Here is a 27,992-nt window from a genome sequence, read left to right as displayed (position 1 = left end):
CAACCTCACCTCTTTTTTATTTGCCAATAGCAAGCAACAAGTGGGGAGCTGCCCATGCACATAAAGGCTTGAGCAGCCCAGCTGTCAGAAATCAGAGCTTTGCTGCTTATTCTGCATCAAGAGATGGATGCTATTCTGAAGTGCACAGAAGAGTCTATGGGGCAAGATTATTACACCCTGTTAGGATGTGATGAGCTGTCTACGGTGTGTATGTCTACTGTTCAGTCTGTCTATTGCTGTGTCACAGTGTATTCCATTGTCGTGCAACTTTGCATCCCTTTCTTTGATAAGCCAGTTGTATCTAATATATGGATGCTGAAGATAGGTCTATAAATGATTTATATATATTTAGATTGATTCAATTCTACTTTTTATAAACAGCGTTCTCACTGGTAAAATGCATCCAATATACTCAAATGACAGTTGCAGTTTTTATATAGATTCATCGTCATTTAATATGTTTTATAGTTCCTGAGTCATCATATATGTCTGGGGCCGCACAGTACAGGATATATTTAATATGTATTTCTGTATATTTATATTGTATTAGTGAATGTCATTATTACCCATCATTTAGGACATATATTAGTTTTGTGATAATGTTTTCCAACTTTACAAAAGGAGATAGGAAAATGTAAAACGAAGAAGTCTTCATTTATGCATTACATTTATTTAAAAATGTATCAAGGGCTAGTCTCATTTAATCTATCTTCATCTGTTGCTTTATTTTGTAAAGATATATAAATCATTCATTTACAGAGGCCATTTATTAAATAAAAGAATGGAACAAACTATATGCAGTCAGTTGGTAATCAACTTTGTTTATTGTGATTTACATACTGAAAATTGAAATCGTATTAGTTGCTCTGGGTGCTTTCACAGTGTATTCATCTCTGCTCTTTGTACATCTACTTGGTACAGCATCTGTGTGTTTGTACTGCCCCATTATATAACCCCAGCAGATGTGCATGATAATTCATAAAACATTTTTAATGTTATTTTATATAAAATTTTGTAATTATAATTTCATCTGTTTTCTGCAAGTATTATTATATATACTGTCTGTACATTTCCACCCTAAATAGCTATAATGAGTATATATTTTTGTCATGTTTAATATGTTTTAGTAGACTGAGATTATTGCCTTTGCTGAGTATGATTGTTAGCTGGCCAGTGACACATGTTATGCATTTGTCTTCTACAATAATCACGCCAGATAATTACGTTGTTTGTTTTCCTTGACGTCAGAGAGGACTTCATTACTTTGCTAGGCAATGCATACCACCCACTCTGTCACCAAAGAGATATACAAGATCAGCACATCAGTAGCACAAGTGGATGCCTTGTTCATCTACTGTTCGTGAGCTAAAAAAATCTACTGTGATTTATCTTTGCACATTCTTCATACTGTGAATGTTACCTGGAAACCATACACTATATTGCCAAAAGTATTGGTCGGCCTGCCTTTACACACATATGAACTTTAATGGCATCCTAGTCTTAGTCCGTAGGGTTCAATATTGAGTTGGCCCACACTTTGCAGCTATAACAGCTTCAGCTCTTCTGGGAAGGCTGTCCACAAGGTTTAGGAGTGTGTCTATGGGAATGTTTGACAATTCTTCCAGAAGCGCATTTGAGAGGTCAGGTAATGATGTTGGACGAGAAGGCCTGGCCCACAATCTCTGCTCTAATTCATACCAAAGGTATTTTATCGAGTTGAGCTCAGGACTCTGTTCAGGCCAGTCAACTTCCTCCACCCCAAACTCGCTCATCCATGTCTTTATGAACCTTGCTTTGTGCACTGGTGCGCAGTCATGTTGGAACAGGAAGGGGCCATCCCCAAACTGTTCCCACAAAGTTGGGAGATTTAAATTTTCCAAAATGTCTTGGTATGCTGACGCCTTAAGAGTTCCCTTCACTGGAACTGAGGGGCCAAGCCTAACCCCTGAAAAACAACCCCACACCATAATCCCCTCTCCACCAAACTTTACACTTGGCACAATGCAGTCAGACAAGTACCGTTCTCCTGGCAACCACCAAACCCAGACATGTCCATCGGTTTGCTAGAGAAGCGTGATTTGTCACTCCAGAGAACACATCTCTACTGCTTTAGAGTCCAGTGGTGGTGTGCTTTACACAACTGCATCCGACACTTTGCACTGCACTTGGTGATGTAAGGCTTGGATGCAGCTGCTTGGCCATGGAAACCCATTCCATGAAGCTCTATACGTACTGTTGTGCTAATCTGAAGGCCACACGAAGTTTGGAGGTCTTTAGCTATTGACTCTGCAGACAGTTAGTAACTTCTGCACACTGTGCACTTTCACATGCGCTGATCCCGCGCTGTAATTTTATGCATCTCTTCTCCTCGTGTCCACTTCTTTGTGAAATTACAGTAAAAATTATTGAACAAAAAAGGATTTCTCAGACAGGATCCTTCTCTGTATTGTACGGTGGTGTCGTTTTTCTTTTCCATCATATGATGAATTCATAAAGTCTCTCACCTTCAGGTTTTACTGCCACATACAGGAGAATTGAACACTGGCAAAAAAGCTGAAGGCCAACTCAAGATAACATCTCACACAACCAGCATGCCTCAGTTTTTTGCTAGTGTCATAGAAGGATAGATGTTATTTCTGCAGCTATGCTGTGTTCTATCTATCTATCTATCTATCTATCTATCTATCTATCTATCTACTTGCTACATCTCTTTTTCGTTTTAACCTCACCTGCTCTGATTTGCATGAGTACCTGAGGCTTTGCCTCTTTCCCTAAGCTTATGTATTGCCCTAGTATCACATGGTCACAACATGTCTGATTCTAGACACTGGGAAGACAGTCCCACTGTACCAGGTGACACCCCCCCCCCCCCCCCAATAAAAAAAACAAAAAGCAGGATCAAGATGGAGGGCTTTTCATTGATCCTAATTGTGCTAGACTAGCCCATGCAGATCTGGTGTACTGACCTGGTAAGTCTCCTGCCATGTGATTTGTGGGCTCTGCCAGATTGCCAGGATCTTCTATCCAAAGGACTGATTTGCCATCCTGCTTCATAGTCACTGGCTTACTGTCATGGCTGTTGAAGCCCAGCTTCTGAGGGACCAGGCTTTCACTCTGTGATTCCTATAATGCTAAAGGTTAACTTCTCAGACAAAGAATTTCTATTTGACTTGGTGTCAGTTTTGGGGCTTCTACCCTAGAAATTTTTTCTGTGAGATGATTTTTTTCCTTCCTGCACCTGGTCTGGACTAGCATCTGTCTCCCAGCTATATCAAGGGTCAGTTTTTGCCATTTCTATTCTGTTTTAGAGACGGCTTCTCACTACAGGTGGCCTTCCATATGGCTCCCCCATCCATTCCTCTGTGACTTTCTGGGATCTGAATCTGGTGTTCTCTGCACTTTAGAGACCACCCAGGACCAGGACTTCCTTCTTGCCTAAGGTAGTTTCTGACTTTCACCTCAACCAGGACATAGTTCTTCTGTCCTCCTGTCTGGTTTCAGTTCATCAAGAGGAAATTTTCCCCTTTTGTTTGAAAGTGGTTCAAATGCTAGCTATAATTTGGGGTGGTTGCCATTATTGTTTAGCTTGCTCACTGGATTTGGCATATATAGCGGTTAAAATAAGTATTGAACACGTCATAATTTTTCTAGGTAAATATATTTCTTAAGGTGCTATTGACATGAAATTTTCACCACATGTTGGTAAAAACCTATGCAATCCATACATACAAACAGGCCTGGACTGGGACAAAAGAATAGACCTGGGCATTTTAGACTGAGCAGCCAATTTTTCCAGGGACCCGGCAGGTGGGGGGGGGGACATTTGCTGATGGGATATTCACAGAGTTGATCCTCCGCACTGTAATGTAAAAGGACACTGTGATATAAAAGGAACTGCTCTGTAATAATTACAGTGCAGTCTCCTTTATATCAAAGTGCCCCTTTACATTACAGTGCCCGTAGCAATCACGGCCCTGCATCACAGTGCCCCTTGCATTTAGCATCCCCCCTTTATCTCTAACCAAAGGGCCCCCTTTTACTCTCTGCTTCCCATATACAGTCCTACCATCAGCAGGGCAGAGGCAGGATTCAGTCAGTGTCTCCTCTCCTGGCTCTCCTGCCCCACCAACAATGTCATCCTATCAACAGAGCAGGGGGCAGGAGGAACTGTAAGTCTGGACCATATTAACAAGCGATGATTACCCGCTTGTTAACATGAAAAGACTCCCGCTCTTTGTGCAGATCTCCAGCAGCTACTGTCCCCTGCTCTGCTCAAAGGATGACATCATTGGTGGGGCAGGAGAGCCAAGAGAGGAGACACTGGCATGGGCACATAGAGGCAACCCTGTCCAGATTGTGGTCACCGCTTACCTCCCACTATGAGACCCGATCACCAACAGGGTGTTGGGGACCCCTGCATTAGCCAGCTTTTGTTATGGCATGCGGCCTGGTGTGCCCTATGGCCAGTCTGGCCCTAAGTAAGACCATGGAGAAGGAACATAGCCACCCTCTAACAGTAAGTTAGATCACAGCAACAAAAGAAAGGAATTTGGAGGAGGCTGAGAGCTCTAGAAAGGGCTTTTTTTAGTTAAGAATACAGACTGGAATGGTACTTATTTTTTTACACCAGAGTTTAGTGTCACTTTAATTGGTCACCCTCTCCCTCTGTGCTTATACTCACCTTTCCTTCATGTAGGGGTAAGTAGAGATTCTTTAGCCCTGCAGAAACGTTTAACATGGCCTGGAGCTTGCACAGCATGTTTTCCCATCGCTGTGGCAAGTAAATGGTGTGGTGGGAGCCCCAAGCTGTACATAACTCTTAATCCCTCTATACCCAACAGACGAGAGAGCAGTAACATGAAGTGCCCACCACATATAAACACTCCAGGTCTTATCTAATACAGATTTGGTCTGTTCCCAGCACACACCATACAGCTCCCATAGACAATGCTGTACAGAGCCACTATCATAATGAGTAGCAATGACACAGTTCACCTGTGTCTAGTCCTAGGCTCACCACCCTTGTCATCTCTGGTCTCCCCCTCCTCTCGGCATCTTCATGATTCTCTGAGTACTGCCTGCACACAGTACGGAGAGCCAGGCACACATGGTGAGTAAGGAGGGAGATGTCAGCAGCACCCTCATTGGATACAGGGAACAGGGCTCTGCAGTGTGATATAACCTCTGACTGCCAGAGTGTGCGGTGGGTGGGGTGCAGTGAGCAGCAGTAAACAGTGAGTGAAAGGGAAGCCTGGGGGTAGCCAGCTATTGCTAGTACACGTGGTTTGGTGGCCCTGGCCCACCTGGCAATTGCCCAGTGTGCCCTATGGCCAGTCCGGGCCTGCATACAAAGAAACAAAGTACTTTTAACATGAAATTTTCATTACATGTCGGTAACAACCCCTACAATCCATACATACAAAGAAACCAAAACAGATAAGTTCAGAAATTAAGTTATGTGTAATAAAATGGAATGACACAGAGAAAAAGTATTGAACACATGAAGAAAGGGAGGTTCAAAAAGGCATGGAAAGCCAAGACACCAGCTTAAATCTATCAGTAATTAGAGAGCAATCCTGCCCCTTGTCAGTGCAAATTAATATCAGCTGGTTCAGTCTCAACCGATGGCCTATAAAAAGGCATCTCATTACCAAGGTGTCACACAAGAATCGTCTCATGATGGGTAAAAGCAAAGAGCTCTCTCAAGATCTTCGCAACCTTATTGTTGCAAAACATACTGATGGCATTGGTTACAGAAGGATTTCTAAACTTCTGAATGTTCCAGTGAGCACTGTTGGGGCCATAATCCAGAAGTGGAAAGAACATCATTTCAACATAAACCGGCCATGACCAGGTGCAAGATTTCTGACAGAAGAGTGAAAAGAATTATCAGAAGAGTTGTCCAAGAGCCAAGGACTACTTGTGGTGAGCTTCAGAAAGACCTGGAATTAACAGGTACAGTTATTTCAAAGGAAACAATAAGTAATGCATTCAACCGCCATGGCCTATATGCATGCTTGCCATGCAAGACTCCATTGCTGAAGAAAAAGCATGTTGAAGCTCGTTTAAAGTTTGCTGCACAACATTTAGGCAAGCCTGTAAAATACTGGGAGAATACAGTCTGGTCAGATGAGACCGAAACTGAACTCTCTGGATGCCATAATTCACCATGTTTGGAGGTCAAATGGCACTGCACATCACCCCAAAAACACCATACCATCAGTGAAGTTTGGAGGTGGGAACATCATGGTGTGAGGCTGTTTTTCAGCATACGTTACTGGCAAACTTAATATCATTGAAGGATGAGTGGAAAAATGTACCAAGACATTCTTGATCAAAATTTGTTGCCATCTACCAGGATGATGAAGATGAACCAAGGGTGGACATTTCAGCAAGACAATGATCCCAAACACAAAGCCAAGTAAACTCTTAACTGATCTCAAAGAAAGAAAATAAAGCTGCTAGAATGGTCCAGCCAATTACCTGACTTGAATCCAACAGAAAATCAATGAAAAGAACTGAAGTTCAGAGTTCATAGAAGAGGCCCATGGAACCTTCAAGATTTGAAGACTGTGTGGAAGAATGGGCCAAAATCACACCTGGGCAATGCATATGGCTAGTATCTCCATACAGGAGGTGTCTCGAAACTGTCATTACCAACACAGGATTTTGTACGAAATATTAATTATATTATTAAATTTCAGTTAGCATGTTCAATACTTTTTCTCTGTGTCATTCCATTTTATTACACATAACTTAATTTCTGAATTTATTTGTTTTGGTTTCTTTGTATGTATGGATTGCATGGGTTGTTACTGACGTGTGTTGAAAATTTCATGTCAAAAGTACTTTTAGCAATATATTAACCTAGAAAAATAGTGACGTGTTCAATACTTATTTTACCCGCTGTATGCTCCAACTTGGAGACTCTCAAACACAGGAGGCAGGACTACACATTACAGGGAGCCTTGATGAATCATGGTGGCTTCCACATATTTTGTTCAGATGTGTGCAACTAAACCCTCCCTTTTTAATGTAAAATGTTAGACAGTGCCATTTTTTTCTTGCAGATCAACTGGTAAGTGTGCTGGGAAATCTGTTTGTTTGTAAAGTGGCTCAAGCAGACAGTCATCCAAGGATTGGGTTCCACTCTTTTCAGTCAAGGTGCAGTGTTCTTGATCTATGAGTGCTCCTTGGGCTTTTCAGCATAAACACTTGTTTCCCAGATTTGCAAGGCTGACACCTGGTCTTCAGATTACCTTCAGATGGCTCTTTGAGTTGAAGACAGTAAACAGTTTCCAGTTTCCTGTTCTTTTCTTGTTATTATTTGATTGTTGTGTTGTCTGCCTCTTAATTGGACTTTTTCTATGTCCCACAATGGACACCAAGAAAAGGATTTTATGGTAAGTAGAGATATCCTACTGTATTCATTACGAGAGTTGAAATCATAATGTAAAAGAGTGGATAAAAAAACAATTTTTTACTTTATGGTTATATTAGTAATCAGGCAATGAAAAATCAAATGTTTTACTGCCTTTTAACGTAACCTCTGATGCTATAGTGGAAAGATGGAGGGAATTGGAACTTCTTAACTCTGCTTTATCTCTGGAATCTACAAATTATGCCAAAATGCTGCACCAGATTTTATTATGTGTTATATTGTAACAATGATCTGCCACACTCACTGAAATCATTGTATTTTATCCAAATGACAAATTGGTGCAGTGAAAACAATCAAAGCTATAACTATCCTGCCACAACCTAATGGTCATTATGGCTACCTACCTGTTTGCTTGCTTTGTTTGACCAAGGCAAAAATGATACAGCAGTCCACTGAACTGCCCTTCTAAGCTACAGTTGGCGTTCTGTACCTATAGACTGGCATTTAAGAATGAGGAGGAACTTGTTTAGTAACAGTGCAAATAACTGTGTGCAGTAATCCATAGCAATCAGTCCAAAATAGTTTTTCATTTTTTTCTAAGCCATGGATAGCTGATGATCGGTTATTGTAGAGTATTGCACAATGATGTTTTTTGCAATATACTGTGTATGCTGATGAATGTCTAAAGAAAAGAGCAGATGTTGTGCTACGTGTCTATTGCATCCTACACCTGTGTGGTCTGCCATAGTCATTTCCTGTCTTTTCATTGGCAGGTGAGCAGCTATGACTCAGCCAAAGGTTATTTTCCAGAAAGGAAAAAGCAGAAGGAAAATCAATCCTGACAGGTCCCTGGTGCTCCAGGGGAATTACTGACCATTGTCAGGATGAATCTTACAGTATAGTACAGTCTACAGTAAGATGTGTACACATGACCACAGCTAGTAAATATGTGTTTGCTTTTTATGCAGGTTGAACAAATTATTGCGGAATATAAAGTCAGAGCTCTTGAATGCCATCCAGACAAACACCCAGGAAACCAGAAAGCAGGTAAGTTTACTTTCCAAATTTCATAACAGGAAATACTTAAAAAAAGTAAAACCCAGTAAAACGTTGAAAATTAAAGTTATGCATTTCAAAAATCTTCTCACCCAAAGGCTTTTGTCGCGCATGTCATCTCCTGCACCCTATAAAACACAAATGGGATTTAGGCACTGACTGGTATCTTTGGAAGTAGGAAGGGTTGGTCTTCAGTGCAGAGGATTAAAGTCTAGGAGAGGTGATATGCAAAAAGAAGTTCTATGTATGTTAAGGAAGATTAGCGTGAACATAGTGTTAGATTTACTGGGTGGGTGAGTTTCTGTGGGGTTATTGCTAGGATTACAAGGATGGCAAATGTGAAGTTAGAGAGGATTAGTGTGAAGTTAGTGTTGGGGATACAGGGGGAATAAGTATGAAGCTGTTACTAGAGTTATTAAAGTGGGGATAAGCTATAGGGTTGCCAGGAGGGTTAGTTTGTGGTTAATGTTAGGGCTATAGGGAGGGTTAGTGTTAAGGTTAGTGTTGGGTTTGGGTTATATTGGGGGTTAATGTTACAGGAAGGGCTAGTGTGAAAGTGATCTCTAGGGTTATAGGGAGGGTTAGTGTGAAGTTAATGTCATAAGCATTGCATTAAGGTTACAGGGAAAGTTAGCATGTGGTTAGTGTTAGGGTTATTGGAAGGGTTAAAGTTAGGGTTATAGCAAGGTGCTCAACCTTTTGAAGAGTGAGGGACACTTAAGAGATTTGGCAACCAATCGCTGGTCACAATAAAATTAAATGGTTCAGAATTTTTTATTTGGAATAGCATAATGAACATTTTCCTCCTGTAGCCTCTGGCGGGAGGGAGAGGAGGTGTTTTGCTTGGTGTCTAGTTAAGGTTACTTTGCGGTATATGTCAAACTTAGACCTCTGTAGTGTATTAACCCTTTGAGGACCGTAAGATTTTGGAACGCCAAAAGAATAAATTTTTTTGTTTTTAAAGTTCGTACACTTCAGTTGCTGTAACTAAGCCATTTCATGAAATAATTGGCAAAAAGCTAGATCCATTTGTTGTTTGTTGATAAGAACTAAAATTTTGACTCAAACCAAAAAAAAAAAAGAGTTTTAAGTTCTTAATCAGATGATACACGCAATTAAAAACATGGGACAAATACGTCCCTTGGTCCTCAAAGGGTTAATGTGCTTTTGCTAAATGAAAATGCTGTACATAGAAACTATTACAATTATAGGAAAAACAGTACAAGACTGACAGATATACCTACAATAAGCAAAATGCTACCTACTTCCCAGCAAAGCTATGTTCTGTATATAATAGTAAATGTTACTTAGCTCTGATTATAGAGGCTTCACAATCTCCGTAGGCAACGCGGACTCCAGGCTTTTTCTAAAATGGTTGCAGGAGGTTGCGCTAAAAGTGTCTTCGGGTTCTGGAAGAGATCTTCCTTGGTGTTAAGTCATCTTAGAGTCCTACTTCAATTTCTGTTGTTGGCCTTTTATTTAGAAAGCATAGATAGCCAATCCAACATGGGTGTGGTCCATTTTCCTGCCTTATTTACACAGTTATTTATATATGTGAAACACTCTCCAATTTACTCTCTAGGTGGCACTGTTGTATCATACATGGCATAGGTCATATATGTCAGAAGGTCAAACTATTGGTAACCAGGGGCGGACTGACCATTTGGAAGCTCGGGAACTGCCCGAGGGCCCGGGGTCAGTAGGGGGCCCCATGAGATGCCCCTGGTACCTTTTTCATAGGCTTTTTTGAGTTTGGCAAGGACACAGGGGCCCCATGATCCCCTATTGAGGGCCTGGGGTCAGTAGGGGGCTCCATGAGATGCCCCTGGTACCTTTTTCATAGGCTTTTTTGAGTTTGGGCAAAGACACAGGGACCCCATGATCCCCTATTGCCCGGGGGCCCCATGAGTTGTCAGTCCACCCCTGTTGGTAACCATTGATTAACTTGACTTGTTGATTTCAGTTACATATTTAAATGAAGAACAATAGAAGAGCCCAACATACAACAATGGTACCTAAGTTTTCATTGTTGTAGAAAACAGCTTTTGTAATTATTACCAAGGCATGTGTTTGAGAAGTCCACTCAAACATTCAAAAGTAATCTGATTTATGTTTCTAAGACAAACAAACAGTAGTAGTGCTTGAACCTTGAAGAAGGGGACACTCCCCGAAAGCTTGTCCTCAAAATTGTATGTTAGTGCAAATAAAAAAAGTATCACTGACAGTACGCAATTGTTTCTGTAAGACAAACAAACAAACAAACCCTTTTGTGTAAGGCTGAGGAATAAAACAAACATATATTTACATCAAATGCAACACATTCAGCCCTTGATTTCCTCTCAAACTCCACATAGAAAATCAATTTATTACTAACAAACTCATACTAAAAATTAATTCACCTTGAATGCAACCCCCTCCCATATTTCTGCCACTGAGAAGGTTTTTCAGTCTTTAGCAAAAGTTCATTGTAAAATGTCCAATATAAACAAGTCCAGGCTTGTAACACATCAAAGGCCTTGCTCTTCACAGCTCTTGCAGTCTTCCATGATTCTGTCCATCATGAACCTACTTTCTCTGGAATTACTATGGATCAAATCAGAGACAGCCCGTGGAGTGGAAAATAAAGCAGATTATTGATCTCTAACACTTTGCCACCTGCCTGTATCCACTTTTGATCCTCCCAAAGAACATTGACAGGGAGGAGAGGAAATATACTACTTCCCAGAAGATCATTGCTATTTATTTTGGAAGGTTTAATGTTTTATAGATCCTCACTTTCCACTCTTGCTGAGAAGTGTCCTCTAACCAGTCACTGTCTTGAAGCTCATATGCCAATACAAATATAACTTCAAACCATCCTGCCAGATTCCCTCTCATTCCTAGATAGGCTTCAGATATGTCACATGTGGTTCCTATATCATGGGAAGCAGTAACTTGGTACCTGTTAAACCCAGTTCTTTGAAGCTTACATAAATACTGAACTCTGCACTCCAGCTGTGGAATCTGTGCCCCGGCCCCCACCATCCTCTCATGTGGTGTACTTTTGGCTATTGGCCTAGAATTTAACAACTGAACTGCCTGTGTAAGGACCCAATCCCACCCCCTTAGTGTGTCTGTGTGGGTGTAAGTTTGCGTATCTGGTCCTTCAATATCCTGTTGTATATTTCAATCAAACCACCTGCCCATGGATGGTATTGGATGTGGCACAACCAGTACACTCCAGAATCCTGGCCCATTTCTGTACTGTTGATCTGGTGAAGCATGAGTCATTATCACTTTAGACTTGTTTGGGACAGCCATAAGCAACATGGTTCTGAAGCAGTTGAAATATTGCAGCTTGATCTGCACGTTTGCAAGGATGAACAAGCAAAAGTCCTGAACAGGTGTCCAGAGGACCGATGAAGTCAATCTTCTAAATCTCTGCAGGCCTCTTGCCCTTCTTAATTGACCCGGTGGAGTACTTTTGCAATGGCCAATGTTGCGCTTCTCCACATACTGTACAGTTCCCTATAACAATCTTTATAATGTCCATTGATATAGGCAATCCTGTCTGCTGAGCCCACTCATATGATGCTTTCTGCCTCAAATGTCCAGATTGCTTGTAGGCCCAGTTCATCAAGACAGAATCAATTGGTACAACTGCATTCATCTTTGAGATTTCATCTGCCACTCTGTTCTAGATCTCGGAGTCTGGGACTAGGGGCACAGGTGGGTCAACATGCCCCACTTTTATTTTGCGGGAGTGAGCTTCTGTCCATGTGAAATCCCAGACTTCCTTGCCACCCCACACCACCTTTCCATAAATCATCCATTCATTGGACTTCCAGATAGGCATCCAAGTTGTCAGACCTTTAAAGACTGCCCAACTGTCAGTGTAGATAGTGATATGGGAAGAAGGATCCTCCTGAAGAGTTATTACTACAGTTTTAAACTCTGCATACTGACTGGACCTTCCAATTCCGGTCTCCTGCAGGATTGTCTGTACTCGGGTTGTAGGTTTTTGCAGTCCATCATGCCCAGACGAGGTGACTATTGCTGAACCGTGAACCATGCTGACTCTTCCACGTCTTCTGACAGATACTCAAAGGGTGGAGCCTCTTGAATGGGGGATGACTGCAGCACAGGAATCCTGCTAAATCACAATACCATAACACTTGCTGATTTTGCCTGAAAAGCTTTAAAAAAGGATATTTGTTCTTACAGTAAAATATGTTTCTCGGGGCTTGTTATGGGACACAGGATTTAGAGACAATTGAATTATAAGCTGCCTAAGATTTGGATTCTGGTATCAAACAAATATTGACCAGCCTGGTATAACCCCTCCCTCTCCCAGCATGCTTCGGTTTGTGAAAAAGCGTACTATTAGTAGGAACACAAAACACGGAGGGGTTAAACCTGTATGTCTTAATGAACAGAAGGAAATGGAAATTAAGGTAAATTAATAAAAATCCCCTTTTCTTTCACATTCATTAAGGGACACAGGATTCAAAGACAATGGGGACATCAAAAGAAGATCTAGCTGGGGGGTGGGTAACAGTATCATTGGACTGGCCATCACCCTTAACTGCGCTATTTCTGCCATAAATTACATTTTAACTCTTAAATCCTGATTCATTCTGACAATTGAATCTGTGAACATTGTTACATTGCAGTTGAAGAGTTTCAAAAACTCCAGCAAGCCAAAGACACCTTAACAAATGACGAAAGTCGTGCTCATTACGATTACTGGAGACGCAGCAATATCAAGATCCCATTTATGCAATGGGCAGCTTTGCAAGATTCTCTGAAAATGGTAAGTTTTTCTAACTATAGTAGTGTAGGGACCTTGCTGTAAGCTGGAGTGTTTCTAATTATATTTAGTTGTCTGGCCCAACCAGTTCTTGAGATCTTTGTTCAGTGGTATGGATTAAGGAGAGAATATTTATTTCAAGCATCTTTCCACTATTCTTTCTCTCCCGGTCTTCTGTCTGGATTACTATTTGGATCTTGTCTGAGTGGGGGCATGTACTGAAGGCCCAAAGACTTTAGCTGCCCTGCTGGGGGGGGGGTATATTCAAAGAGAGCTGGGCAAGAAAATGGTGGCCTGAAGGGAGCTTCTGGGTGAAATCTTTTTGTTGAAGAGTTGCGCAGAAGGGCTGGTAGATGTTACCGCTGAACATTGAAAGAAGGATTCATTGGATTTCTTTCCTCCAGATGTAAAGATTGCCCCCTTGTCCTCTGTAATGACCTCAGAGCTGTTCACCCTGAGGTCATCACAGAGGACAAGGGGGCACTCTTTACGTCTAGAGGAAAAGAGATCTAATCTCCAAACACGCAAATGTTTCTTGACAGTGAGAGCTGTGAAAATGTGGAATAGACTCCCTCAAGAGTTGGTTCTGGCCAGCTCAGTGGATTGCTTCAAAAAAGGCCTGGATTCTTAGAATACAGAATATAACTGGATACTAACATTTATAGGTAAAGTTGATCCAGGGAATATCCAATTGCCTCTCGGGGGATCAGGAAGGAATGTTGTTCCCAGCAGGAGCAAATAGGATCACGCTTTGCTGGCTTTTTTGCCTTCCTCTGGGACAACTATAGGCATAGGATTATACCTTTTTTTTTTTCTATGGTTGAACTGGATGGACTTTTGTCTTTTTCAGCCAGACTAACTATGTAACTGTGTATTGCTCATAAATCAAGGTAGCTTTGCTATCACAGAGTCAAGGGCCAAACTGATGAGAGGAATATCCAATGCAAATTAAGGAAGACTGTTACTGCTCTTACAGGGTCCCATCATAGGGGACCACACCACCACATAATTCTGCATCACCCCCAAGAGGAGAGACAATACATTTTTTTCTGAATAGTATTCATTTATAGGACAGCAGACCGTTTTAAACGTCTGTAACCACACATGTGCAGTGTCTGCACTGTATCAGTGGATTTGATAGGTCTGGGTTTTACTTTACAAGCATGCTGATGGGTGTGTGTAATATGACCGGGAGAACATTGAGACTTGATTGGAGGAAAGCTTTCCTTTGGCATTGGAGCATGTTTTGACAGTACAGTGTGCTGTTTTGCAAGAATTTGTTTCAATGGAATTAAATGGTTTCAAAACCCTTTCTCTTTGAACCTAGCAAATAAACATTTCCTAATCCAAACTTTGTAGTAGATTACAGATGAGTTGTTGCTCTGTAGTACTCTCTATTTATATTTCTGTGACATCTTCTGTGACATTTTTTTTTTTTTTTATTTTGGCATAGTTTGGTAGTTTGTCAATCACTTGAAGAGCTTCAATATAATAATATGCTATTGTTGGAATTAGCACAAAATCTGTTGTGACTATGATCTCTGGGAAAACAAATGTTTCATTAAGTTCTGATTTTTCCCTTGATTCACTACACTGGTATCAACAACAAAACTAAGGCTTGGGTGATTGATGATTTTATTCTCTTTCTATAAAGATTACTATTTGCTGGCATAGGCTGAATAGGCTATAACTAGATGAGGATACCTTTAAAGCGGCTGTAAAGCCATTTTGTTTTGTAGAGTAACAAACATGTAGAGGGGCCCTGAACCTCCTCTTCTGGGGTCCCCCACCAGTGCTCTAGGCCCCTCCTTTTTTCAGTGCAGCACCATAAGTAGTCGTTTCCTATGGGGGGGCCAGGGACGGACTGACAACTCATGGGGCCCCCGGGCAATAGGGGATCATGGGGCCCCTATGTCCTTGCCCACACTCAAACCACACCCAAAAAGCCTATAAAAAAGGTGCCAGGGGCATTTCATGGAGCCCCCTACTGACCCCAGGCCCTCGGGCAGTGCCCGAGTGCTCGAATGGTCAGTCCGCCCCTGGGGGGGGGCACACCTGCAGGCTCACTCCCGAGCTGGGCTGTGTGTGTCCATTGACACACACAGCATGGCTCGGCCCCGCTTCACAGGATTTGACTGAGAGCATCAGGAGCTAACGGCTTCTGCTGCTGTCAGACAAGATTGTGAGAGCAGGGAGGAGGGAGAGACGAGATGCAGCTGGGCACAGAACTGGATTGATATAGGACTCAGGTATGTTTTTGAAGGGGGGCACAGAAAATGGTAGAACTTTTTTTTACTTTAATGCAGGGAATGCATTAAGGTGTAAATTAATTAATTAATTAATTAATTTTACCTTTAGAACCACTTTAATCCTGCTATAAATATTTTAATGATTTACTTGCTAGGCAAAGCAAATGGTCACTAAATAATTAGGGTAAATCACTAAATAACTACGGCTGGCATTACTTCCATGCATCATTTGTGGCTGTATCTTTGCTGCCTTTCATTATACTCCCTTACCATCTCAAATTTGGCTGGTGGCTGTATCTGTGTAGATTTACATTACTCACTGTCCATCCTCCACATCATGTGTGCCAGTGTCTCTGCTGCCTGACTCTACTCTTCCCTCCCCTATGTTGGTCTGGATCTTTATGTATTTTCTTACAATGGTCCTGGCCAATTTTGCTTTGTTAGAAATTTGGATATCACAGTTTATCCATATAATACATCCATGGACTTTCAGAAACCATTGATTATTTTCACCATTAGATGGCGGCTTCATGTCTTCACATACACTCTCCAGCCAGCCATATTAAACCATTTGACTGAAGTATATCTAAAGGCAAACATTTTTTTTTTCTAGTTTTGGATGGAGTGCAGAGGGATTAGAACACCTGTCAGGTTTTTATTGCTGTCTGTGTACGGTAGGGAGATTCACTCTCTCTATTTGTCCTGTTTACCATTATCATTGAAAGCGATTGTAAAAGAAAATCCCAAACTGTTTCTGGTGACCTGGGGGTCCCCAAGCAATCCCCTTAATTTACAGGGATTTCCTTTCAATTTTTGTTTGGCTGTGGGACAGGAAGTGAAGGGAAATCTCCGGAATGGGACACAGATGGTGAACAAACATATCTTCTAACCCTCCCTTGCTCCATCCAAAATGAAAAAAGAAGTTTTACATTCTCATTATTGATATATTGAGGCTGTCTGCATCTAGAATATTTGTGTGTAGCCTAACCTAAATATAGACAGGGTCTCACTAAATCTCCTTTTCAAACTAGTTACAGAACTGTCAGTTTTTATAAAGGCTTTAGAACTCAAGCTTGTACTTTTAAAAGTGTTTTTATCTTAATGTCATTTTTGTATTTGTTTATTAACATCATTTGCATAACTATATGGAGAGTATAGGACATCTGAGTTTTATTGTTCATTTGGATATCGATTGGACTGGTTGAAAAATCTGGTTGTATGATTTCAGCATCAGTAGGCATTGGTGGTCTTTCAGCCAAGTGTCAGGACCAAAATGCTGAACATACAGGTCATTGAGATATGGCTACACGTCCAAGCATGGGTCAGGTCAGGCAGACAAATCACTACCACGGTCTCTGGAAGTCTACAGCTTCCCCATGGATATACCCAGTGATGTTATGGCTGCACAAAGAATATTTAATGATTCCATCACTAGCCAATATTCATTATCTGACCTGACCATATGAAGCTTTTTTCCAGAATAATTGTTCAAGATATGCTGAAAAATAATAATTGATAAACCACATTTGGAGCCATACTATATACAGTACAGCTTTTCAGGTGTGTATCTTAAAGACCAGGTGCACCTTTAAGTGCTCTCCCCACATCTCCCTCCCTCTACAGCAGTGGTTCTCAACCTTTCTAGCGCCGCGACCCCTTAATACAGTTCCTCATGTTGTGGTGACCCCCAACCATAAAATTATTTTCGTCGCTACTTCATAACTGTAATTTTGCAGTAGGAGGAATAGTGCCACGTCATTGGTGTCATTGGGAGGAATAGTGCCCCATCATTGGTATCAGTGGGAGGAATAGTGCCCCGTCATTGGTGTCAGTGGGAGGAATAGTGCCCCTTTCATTGGTGTCAGTGGGAGGAATAGTGCCCCTTTCATTGGTGTCAGTGGGAGGAATAGTGCCCCGTCATTGGTGTCAGTGGGAGGAATAGTGCCCTGTCATTGGTGTCAGTGGGAGGAATAGTGCCCCGTCATTGGTGTCAGTGGGAGGAATAGTGTCCCGTCATTGGTATCAGTGGGAGGAATAGTGCCCCGTCATTGGTATCAGTGGTAGGAATAGTGCCCCGTCATTGGTGTCAGTGGGAGGAATAGTGCCTCGTCATTGGTGTCAGTAGGAGGAATAGTGCCCCGTCATTGGTATCAGTGGGAGGAATAGTGCCCCATCATTGGTGTCAGTGTGAGGAATAGTGCCCCATCATTGGTATCAGTGGGAGGAATAGTGCCTCATCATTGGTATCAGTGGGAGGAATAGTGCCCCATCATTGGTGTCAGTGGGGGGGAATAGTGCCCCATCATTGGTATCAGTGGGAGGAATAGTGCCCCATCATTGGTGTCAGTGTGAGGAATAGTGTCCCATCATTGGTGTCAGTGGGAGGAATAGTGCCCCATCATTGGTATCAGTGGGAGGAATAGTGCCTCATCATTGGTATCAGTGGGAGGAATAGTGCCCCATCATTGGTGTCAGTGGGAGGAATAGTGCCCGATCATTGGTGTCAGTGGGAGGAATAGTGCCCCATCATTGGTATCAGTGGGGGGGAATAGTGTCCCATCATTGGTGTCAGTGGGAGGAATAGTGCCCTGTCATTGGTGTCAGTGTGAGGAATAGTGCCTCGTCATCGGTGTCAGTGTGAGGAATAGTGCCCCGTCATCGGTATCAGTGGGAGGAATAGTGCTCCATCATCGGTGTCAGTGGGAGGAATAGTGCCCCATCATCGCTGTCAGTGGGAGGAATAGTGCCCCATCATCGGTGTCAGTGGGAGGAATAGTGCCTCATCATCGGTATCAGTGGGAGGAATAGTGTCCCATCATCGGTATCAGTGGGAGGAATAGTGCCCCATCATAGGTGTCAGTGGGAGGAGGAATAGTGCCCCATCATTGGTGTCAGTGGGAGGAGGAATAGTGCCCCATCATAGGTGTCAGTGGGAGGAATAGTGCCTCATCATTGGTATCAGTGGGAGGAATAGTGCCCCATCATTGGTATCAGTGGGAGGAATAGTGCCCCGTCATTGGTGTCAGTGGGAGGAATAGTGCCCCGTCATTGGTGTCAGTGGGAGGAATAGTGCCCCGTCATTGGTATCAGTGGGAGGAGGAATAGTGCCCCGTCATTGGTATCAGTGGGAGGAATAGTGCCCCGTCATTGGTATCAGTGGGAGGAATAGTACCCCATCGTTGGTGTCAGTGGGAGGAATAGTGCCCCATCATTGGTGTCAGTGGGAGGAATAGTGCCTCATCATCGGTATCAGTGGGAGGAATAGTGCCCCATCATTGGTATCAGTGGGAGGAATAGTGCCCCATCATTGCTGTCAGTGGGAGGAATAGTGCCCCATCATTGGTGTCTGGGAGGAGGAATAGTGCCCCATCATAGGTGTCAGTGGGGGGAATAGTGCCCCATCATTGGTGTCAGTGGGGGGAATAGTGCCCCATCATAGGTGTCAGTGGGGGGAATAGTGCCCCATCATAGGTGTCAGTGGGGGGAGGAATAGTGCCCCATCCTTGGTGTCAGTGGGGGGAGGAATAGTGCCCCATCCTTGGTGTCAGTGGGGGGAGGAATAGTGCCCCATCCTTGGTGTCAGTAGGGGGAGGAATAGTGCCCCATCCTTGGTGTCAGTGGGGGGAGGAATAGTGCCCCATCCTTGGTGTCAGTGGGGGGAGGAATAGTGCCCCATCCTTGGTGTCAGTGGGGGGAGGAATTGTGCCCCATCATTGGTGTCAGTGGGGGGAGGAATCGTGCCCCATCCTTGGTGTCAGTGGGGGAGGAATAGTGCCCCATCCTTGGTGTCAGTGGGGGAGGAATAGTGCCCCATCGTTGGTGTCATTTGGGGGAGGAATAGTGCCCCATCGTTGGTGTCATTTGGGGGAGGAATAGTGCCCCATCGTTGGTGTCAGTGGGAGGAATAGTGTCCCATCGTTGGTGTCAGTGGGAGGAATAGTGCCCCATCATTGGTATTAGTGACACCAATGATGGGGCACTATTCCCACTGATACCAATGATACTTACCTTGCAGACCCCTGCTCCAGCCTGGGCTCGCTCGCTCCCTCCCTCCCTCTCCCATGGTACCGACACTTACCTGTCAGATGTCTTCCTTCTCCGGCCGCTCTCCTCCTCTTCACTCGCTCGATCTCCTCTCCAAGCTCCACCTCCTTGCCGGTGATTGGCCGCCTGTGTGCCTCTCCTGAGCTACAGTGCCGGCGGCCAATCACAGGCGAGGATTGATCTCGAGGTGTGTCCAGATGACAGGGGCGGCATGTCATCCCGCCCACACCTGGAGACGGCGGTGGCGGCGGCGGCGAGGAGCGGTGTCTTGGTTCCTAAGACCATCGGAAATATGTGTTTTCCGATGGTCTTAGGCGACCCCTGTGGAAGCGTCGTTCGACCCCCAAAGGGTCGCGACCCCCAGGTTGAGAACCGCTGCTCTACAGCAAACCTCTTAATATGAGTATGTTCTGAGCAACAGATGACCTGAACTGGCATGTCTAGGGCAGACACTGTGTTCTTGTTCTTCAGCATTCCCAGAAACTTTACAATCCGATGTACATGCTGGTAAACACCATAAACGATAGTGATCATCAACTTCTTTAAAGCCTCAGTTTACCTAAAACAAACAACAAAAAAATCAGCACAAGGAACATTACTTACCTTCTGTGAGATGTGTCCCTTGTGCTGCTGTGTCCTCCTTTGCCAAAATCTTCCTTTGTTGCCCCTCTCCCCACCCTGCCGCCATAATCTTCTGGTTAATAGAACTAAGGGGCTGCCACAAGCTGTCATCAGGAGAGCCCAATTATGCCCACCTTTCCGTCCAGCTCTCCAATTCATAGAAGCTGTTGCTAGAGCATGATCTAGGATAATCGTTGGTATTAGTGGGAGGAATAGTACCCCATCATTGGTATCAGTGGAAGGAATAGTACCCCATCATTGATATCAGTAGGAGGAATAGTACCCTATCATTGGTATCAGTGGAAGGAATAGTACCCCATCATTGGTATCAGTGGGAGGGATAGTGTCCCATCGTTGCTGTCAGTGGGAGGAATAGTACCCCATCATTGATATTACTGGGAGGAATAGTGTCCCATCATTGGTATTAGTGGGAGGAATAGTGCCCCATCATTGGGGTCATTGGCAGGAATTATGCCCCACTGTTGGTGTCAGTGGGAGATATAGTGCCTCACATCTGTAGGAGGATTACTGTTAAAAGCCTGCAGAAGGCTGCGTACAGCCCTCGGGCCACAGTTTGGAAACCACTGCTATAAACTAACATTTGTCCATGATATAAAGTTTGCTGCATCAGGACAATAACATATGAATTATTAAAGTGTATCTAAACCCAAGATACATTCCTTTAAAGTGATGGCTGCATCCATTTTTTTTTCAGGCTTTTCCCCTTATTTTCATCTGGTGTTCCTGCCATTAAACACTTCCTAACCTAGGGTGACAACACTCGCTGTACTGTATCTATGAATGAGCAGTGTTGTAACACTATGGGAGTGTTTTGGAACTACATCTCTTTTCCATTAAACAGGAGGGATGGAGTTCTGTAGTGTACAGGGATAGCTAGAAGCAATGCTAACTGATTAGTGCGGCACAGGCAGGGGGCACAGGATGTTTTCAGCTTACAAGATTTCTGTTAGGATCAACAGTTTCTTTTGGACCTCTCAAACAGATATAGCAAACACTTTTAAAATTGTGTTTAAAGAGGAACTTCACCCAAAAGGGGAAGTTCCGCTTGTTTACATCTCCCCCCCCCCCCCCACTGCCACATTTGGCACTTTTTGGGGGTCGGGGGGAGCAAGTACCTGGTTTTTACAGGTACCCAGTCCCACTTATGGGCAGATGCGCAGCGCCAATTTGAGCCATAAGTTCGGCCTCCTTTCCTTCCCCCACAGCCCTCTAGAACACTTAACAGGTCCCAGAAGACTGCAGGACCGTTCACAAAGCATAGCGCACTTTGCGCATGCACAGTATGGAACTGGCTGTGAAGGCTTTACTGCCAGATTTTCTTACGGAAGATGCCTGGACACGAAGCTGACTGAAGAATCGGCTCGGATGAGGACATTGCTGGATCCCTGGACAGGTAAGAGTCCTTATATTTTAAAAGTCAGCAGCTACAGTATTTGTAGCTGCTAACTATTCATTTTTTGGGGGGAGTCTGGAGCTCCTCTTTAACATACCAAAAGAACAAATATAGGAAGTTCATTGTTAGGATATATACAGTCAGGTCCATAAATATTGGGACATGGACACAATTCTAACATTTTTGGCTCTATACACCACCACAATGGATTTGAAATGAAACAGACAAGATGTGCTTTAACTGCAGACTGTCAGCTTTAATTTGAGGGTATTTACATCCAAATCAGGTGAACGGTGTAGGAATTACAACAGTTTGCATATGTGCCTCCCACTTGTTAAGAGACCAAAAGTAATGGGACAGAATAATAATCATAAATCAAACTTTCACTTTTTAATACTTGGTTGCAAATCCTTTGCAGTCAATTACAGCCTGAAGTCTGGAACGCATAGACATCACCAGACGCTGGGTTTCATCCCTGGTGATGCTCTGCCAGGCCTCAACTGCAACTGTCTTCAGTTCCTGCTTGTTCTTGGGGCATTTTCCCTTCAGTTTTGTCTTCAGCAAGTGAAATGCATGCTCAATCGGATTCAGGTCAGGTGATTGACTTGGCCATTGCATAACATTCCACTTCTTTCCCTTAAAAAACTCTTTGGTTGCTTTTGCAGTATGCTTTGGGTCATTGTCCATCTGCACTGTGAAGCGGCGTCCAATGAGTTCTGAAGCATTTGGCTGAATATGAGCAGATAATATTCCCTAAACACTTCACAATTCATCCTGCTGCTTTTGTCAGCAGTCACATCATCAATAAATACAAGAGAACCAGTTCCATTGGCAGCCATACATGCCCACGCCATAACACTACCACCACCATGCTTCACTGATGAGGTGGTATGCTTAGAATCATGAGCAGTTCCTTTCCTTCTCCATACTCTTCTCTTCCCATCACTCTGGTACAAGTTGATCTTGGTCTCATCATGTTCCAGAACTGTGAAGGCTTTTTTAGATGTCGTTTGGCAAACTCTAATCTGGCCTTCCTGTTTTTGAGGCTCACCAATGGTTTACATCTTGTGGTGAACCCTCTGTATTCACTCTGGTGAAGTCTTCTCTTGATTGTTGACTTTGACACACATACACCTACCTCCTGGAGAGTGTTCTTGATCTGGCCAACTGTTGGGAAGGGTGTTTTCTTCACCAGGGAAAGAATTCTTCGGTCATCCACCACAGTTGTTTTCCGTGGTCTTCCGGGTCTTTTGGTGTTGCTGAGCTCACCGGTGCATTCCTTCTTTTTAAGAATGTTCCAAACAGTTGTTTTGGCCACGCCTAATGTTTTTGCTATCTCACTGATGGGTTTGTTTTGTTTTTTCAGCCTAATGATGGCTTGCTTCACTGATAGTGACAGCTCTTTGGATCTCATCTTGAGAGTTGACAGCAACAGATTCCAAATGCAAATAGCACACTTGAAATGAACTCTGGACCTTATATCTGCTCATTGTAACTGGGATAATGAGGGAATAACACACACCTGGCCATAGAACAGCTGAGAAGCCAATTGTCCCATTACTTTTGGTCCCTTAACAAGTGGGAGGCACATATGCAAACTGTTATAATTCCTACACCGTTCACCTGATTTGGATGTAAATACCCTCAAATTAAAGCTGACAGTCTGCAGTTAAAGCACATCTTGTTCATTTCATTTCAAATCCATTGTGGTGGTGTATAGAGCCAAAAATGTTACAATTGTGTCCATGTCCCAATATTTATGGACCTGACTGTATGTATATAATACAAAGAATCAATGAATTATGACAAAGATATTGCAAGACTTTTTAGTAAAATTGTGGTCAAGTAAAAAAAATTATTTAGTATAGTCTTGCTAAATGCATCTGCTTTATTTTATTTCCCTTTAGTCTCCCCACAAAGAGACAAACTGACCTGTTGATCCTGCCAGTCAAATCCATAGGATAAAGCCTTTGATGGGTTGACAGTGCAAATGCACATTTTTCTGCAGGTAAAAAAATGTGCATTTATTTATTTTTTATCAGGATATTGCAGAGAATTACACCCACCCCATGGGTGCAATGTCAGGCTCCTGCAGACTCTCAATACAGCTGTCTGCCCATACCTCCCATGTGGGCAGACAGTTACTAAAGTGCGGGAAGAATCAATGAACAAGAGGAAAATTAGCATCCTCACAGTTCACTGTTAACTACAAGCCGCCTGCTGTGGTGGTAGATAGGACTTGTAGTCCAGTCATTTACAGATCTCTGTGAACGATTGAAGCAGCTGTGTGGCAGAGCCCCGCACAGCCACACTGTTTTTAAATTGTGATGGGGGTATGGGGAGAGGATCTCCCGTCCGCTGTCACAATGAGGGATCAGTGGGGTATGAGGCTGCAGCTTTACTAACACATTACATGTTAAACCCTGAATACGGGTGTCACGTTTTTGGGCTCTTAATTGGCCAAGGGGTGAATGACATTATCCTGTCCAGTCATTCCAGCACAGCAGCAATGCATGCTGAACTGAACATGTGCAGCCAAGTGTACATTCCATTGAAGACTGTGAGTAGGCAGGTAAGTGATATTACAGAAGAGAGACTGCATGTCTCTTCTGCAATGAAGAGCTGTCTGCTTGTAGTTTTTTTATTACTTAAGTTTATTTATTTATTAGAGGTACTTATATAGCGCCATCAATTTATGCAGCTCTTTACATATATATTGTACATTCACATCAGTCCCTAACCCTCAAGGGGCGTACAATCTAAGGTCCCTAACGCACATTCATACATACACATACTAGGGCCAATATAGACAGGATCTAAGTCAGGATCTATAGACAGGATCCAAGATGCAAACTCCAGGCAGATGGTGTGATGGTTGGGATTCAAACCAGCAACCCTAGTACTTCCAGGCAGAAGTGCTATCCATTTAGCCACTATTTAGTTTAGTTCCACTTTAAATCATCAAAACAATTTTATACAGACTGATGATATATTAGTAAATTCCATGAATGTTTATTTCTAGTCAATGCACTGGGCTGTAAAGAACAAGAAGGAAGCAATGCTGGAGGCTCCAAACAAGCCTTCAGACGGAGCACATGATGACATCTTAATTGACGCGGAAGAAAAGAACAACCCGCTCAGCAGTGAAAACGAGGATTACACGTTGGAGGAACCTCAGGAAAATATCGATTTACTGTCACCTAAAAGTCCTGAAGGTAACACCAGAATTAGTGGCTCTAGATCTGTTGTGATCTAGCTCTTAAAGTTTAAGTAAACCTTTTCAGAATGACTAAAAACATTTTGCCTCTGAGCAGAGACAGAGAAGCAACATTTCTATTGATATCATGCTGTTTTCACTCCTAGGAAGATATAAAAGACTATAATTAGTATTCAATAAATCATCATCACATTTGTTTCTTAACCACTTCCTGTCCGGACACTTTTACCCCCTTCCTGACCAGGGCAATTTTCAGCTTTCAGCGCTATCACACTTTGAATGACAATTGCGCGGTCATGCAATACTGTACCAATATGAATTTTTTATAATTTTTTTGAGACAGATAAAGCTTTATTTTGGTGGTATTTATTCACCGCTGGGATTTTTATTTTTTTACTATGTAAATGAAAAAGTCCAAAAAATTTTTTAAAAAGTGTTTTTTTTTATAAAATTTTGCAAATAAATAATATTTCATCATAAATCTTGGCCAAAATTTATTCCGTTATTTTTTTAGTAAAAAAAAAAATCCAAATAAGTTTATAACCAAAAATTATAATTTTTAAACATTTTTTTTTTAATTTTTATTTTATTTTTTTTATATTATTATTTTTTATTTATTTATTTTTTTTTACATACTGTCACCCTAGCAGTACAGTGTCACCATGGTGACACTGTACTACTTGTGGGGGGTGATGAAGATTTTTTTTTTTTTTTTTACACTGATTGCTTTTATACCCATATAGGATGTAAAAGCAATCATTTCTCTTTCTCTCTGTCTGCATTCTTGCAGTCATTAAGAAGTACTGAGTGAGCTGTGATTGGTCACAGCTTGTCACATGGTACAAGGCTGTTGTGAATAGCCTTGTACCATGTGACCTGATCATTCACAGATTTCACACGCAGTAAGCAATGATGTCACAAGTGACATCTTGCTTACTACTTTGCATGTGATCACTGATTCGCCAATCAGTGATCACATGATTGGGACCTCGTACAGAGGTCTCGTCCGACGATCGGTGTTTCACTGTGTCCGGAGGACACAGCAGGCACCGGATCGCGGTGCTGCGCGCTCCCAGGGAGCGCGCACATCTAGAAAAGGCGGGTGCCGTTTATGAACGGCAACCCGCCCCTGGAGTGCCACCGCCCTGCCGTTTATAAACAGCAGGCGGATGGCAAGAGGTTAAAGGATAAGTTCACCTTTGGAACATGTTACATGTTCCACACGTTTTTTGCTCCCATAGCGGCAGCCGTGCCCACCGTCCCCCTCCCTCTGACAGATAGTATGTGGAAACTTCTCCCTGTACTATCTCTCAGATTTGAAAACAGTGTGGCCATGCGGGGCTCCGCCCACACAGCCACGTCACTCACTCAGAGTTCTGTGAATGAGCGCCTACAAGTCCCAGCAGCCTTAGCGGCAGTCAGCTTGTAGTTTTCAATGAACTACCACGGTGCTGTGGAGCGCCGTGGTACTTCATTGAGGCTTCCTGTCAGAATATCTGCTTGCTTGTGCATCCCATATGGCAAGCAGATATTCTGACAGGTCTGCAGGAGCATGACATCAGTGATCTGCTGTTCGCCGGTGCAATGCTTTCCAGGCTCCTTTGGAGAAAAATAATAAATGAACATTTTTTTACCTGCAAAAAAATGTGCATTTATTATTTTTGCCCAAAAGGTGAACTTATCCTTTAAATGAAAGCAGTGTAAACACTTGAATAGAAACTGGTATCAGCCTCCTGTAGTCCCTGTACTGCAGTGCTCAGACTGGAGCAGGGACAAGCAGCACAAAGAGTCAATCAGCTGTGAAGAGAAAGTAGAATGACAAAGAGATGAGCCCATCAGTCTGCTGCTTCTTCTTTCACTGTCCAGTCACAGTGTTAGTTAACTGAAGAAGAGAATATCAGGTCATCTGTAGAGCAGAGACGACTACAAACTGATCAAATTTTGGCTGGTGCCTGGTGAACTGGATAAATATCGATCAGTTTATGGCCAGCTTTAATGTCATTATAACTTTAGGGTCAGGATTAATGTCACTGTTAGCATTAGGGTAAGTGTTGATGTCAAAATTAGTGTTAGGGTTAGTGTCGCAAAATGCGCACTATTGTTTCTTGGCCCCTTAATGGGTACATACAAGAAATAATTCACCAACATGTGGTATCCTCATGCACATCAGCAGAGAAGTTATTTATGTTTTTATTCTTTATTTCGTGTTGGGTAATAATGGCCTACAATTTTACAATTCATTTTTTTTTTACTCTTGTGGGCTGCTTTTCCTTTGATACTATAAATTAAATCAAGAGATACCTACTAACATTTGCAAATAAACTAAAGTCCAATTTGTTCTGAAAAAAAAAGTTATAATTTACCTGGGGTACTGTGCAGAGGCATGGAATTTCAGCTGGAAAGCTAGAGGAATTGTCAATGGAATATGAATGTGGTGATCACCACACTCGTGTGCCATTGAGATCTACAAGTCTGTCTGCCAGGGGGCAGATGGGACTTGTAGTGCAAAAAATTCACAGATTTCTGTGAATGAATAATACAGTTGTGTGGGTGGAGTGGCCGTGCATATTTCAAATGTGGCAGCAGCTGTGGGGGAGAAGATCCCCTGTAAAATGTTATAGGCAGGAGGGGTGCACAATGGTGCAAAAGATGAAGTTTAATCAAAACACTCCTATTTCCCCTAAGGATCCAGGATATGTAGAATTTCCTAATAAATTGAAGGTAATGTACCAGTCACCTTACTGTAGCATACATTTATGATCAGCGTTAGCATAATTTTGACAATTTTGAACCATTAACAACCATTTATCTCTTGTTTGAATGTAGGAAGTCCAGACATGACATACTGTCTCCTGCGCTTCCGCTGGTCGGCCGAGGCTCCATCTGACCTTCTTCGAAAATTCAGAAATTATGAAATTTAAGATCCTTTCTCTAAAGTATTCCAGTGTCTTACCATGACATGCTTTTTCTTACTGTGTATAGTGTATAATTGTAAGCTTTATTTTTCTATTTACTCCATACTAACCAGAAGTATTTTTATTATAAGTCATTTCTTTGTATACATATTCATGTCACGTTAACATAGTAAAATGTCATCGGCTATGTAAAATAGTCTTTGTCGCTCCAGTATTTAATTAAATGTTGCATGTTGTTTATGATTATTTTTAGACAGTTGTTATTTTTGTATGGTTTTACTTTGTCAATAAATTATATGCAGAATA

The 27,992-nt window shown here is 42.6% G+C and overlaps 1 protein-coding gene across 1 annotated transcript; it reads left to right on the top strand.

Moving 5' to 3' along the window:
- Positions 1-22: 22 nt before the first annotated feature.
- DNAJC12 (DnaJ heat shock protein family (Hsp40) member C12) lies at positions 23-27,992 on the top strand. The gene is made up of 5 exons (XM_089687769.1): positions 23-204; positions 8,350-8,428; positions 13,090-13,229; positions 24,577-24,769; positions 27,598-27,992. Exons 1-5 carry the CDS (start codon positions 124-126, stop codon positions 27,690-27,692), a joined length of 588 nt encoding a protein of 195 aa, XP_089543895.1. The 5' UTR covers positions 23-123; the 3' UTR covers positions 27,693-27,992.

Source organism: Staurois parvus, unplaced genomic scaffold, assembly GCF_062004578.1.
Source record: "Staurois parvus isolate SC_StPar_1 unplaced genomic scaffold, SC_StPar_1.0 ptg000437l, whole genome shotgun sequence".
Lineage (NCBI taxonomy): Eukaryota > Metazoa > Chordata > Amphibia > Anura > Ranidae > Staurois > Staurois parvus.
Note: the sequence above shows the minus strand (reverse complement) of the source record. Positions and strands in the feature narration are given on the sequence as shown.

What these genes read in the sequence shown, in the direction of transcription:
- DNAJC12 (XM_089687769.1), top strand. Translation starts at nt 124, where the DNA reads ATGGATGCTATTCTGAAGTGCACAGAAGAGTCTATGGGGCAAGATTAT. An exon ending in GATGTGATGAGCTGTCTACG is followed by an intron (nt 205 to 8,349) that starts GTGTGTATGTCT and finishes CTTTTTATGCAG; the next exon opens with GTTGAACAAATTATTGCGGA. An exon ending in CCCAGGAAACCAGAAAGCAG is followed by an intron (nt 8,429 to 13,089) that starts GTAAGTTTACTT and finishes GTTACATTGCAG; the next exon opens with TTGAAGAGTTTCAAAAACTC.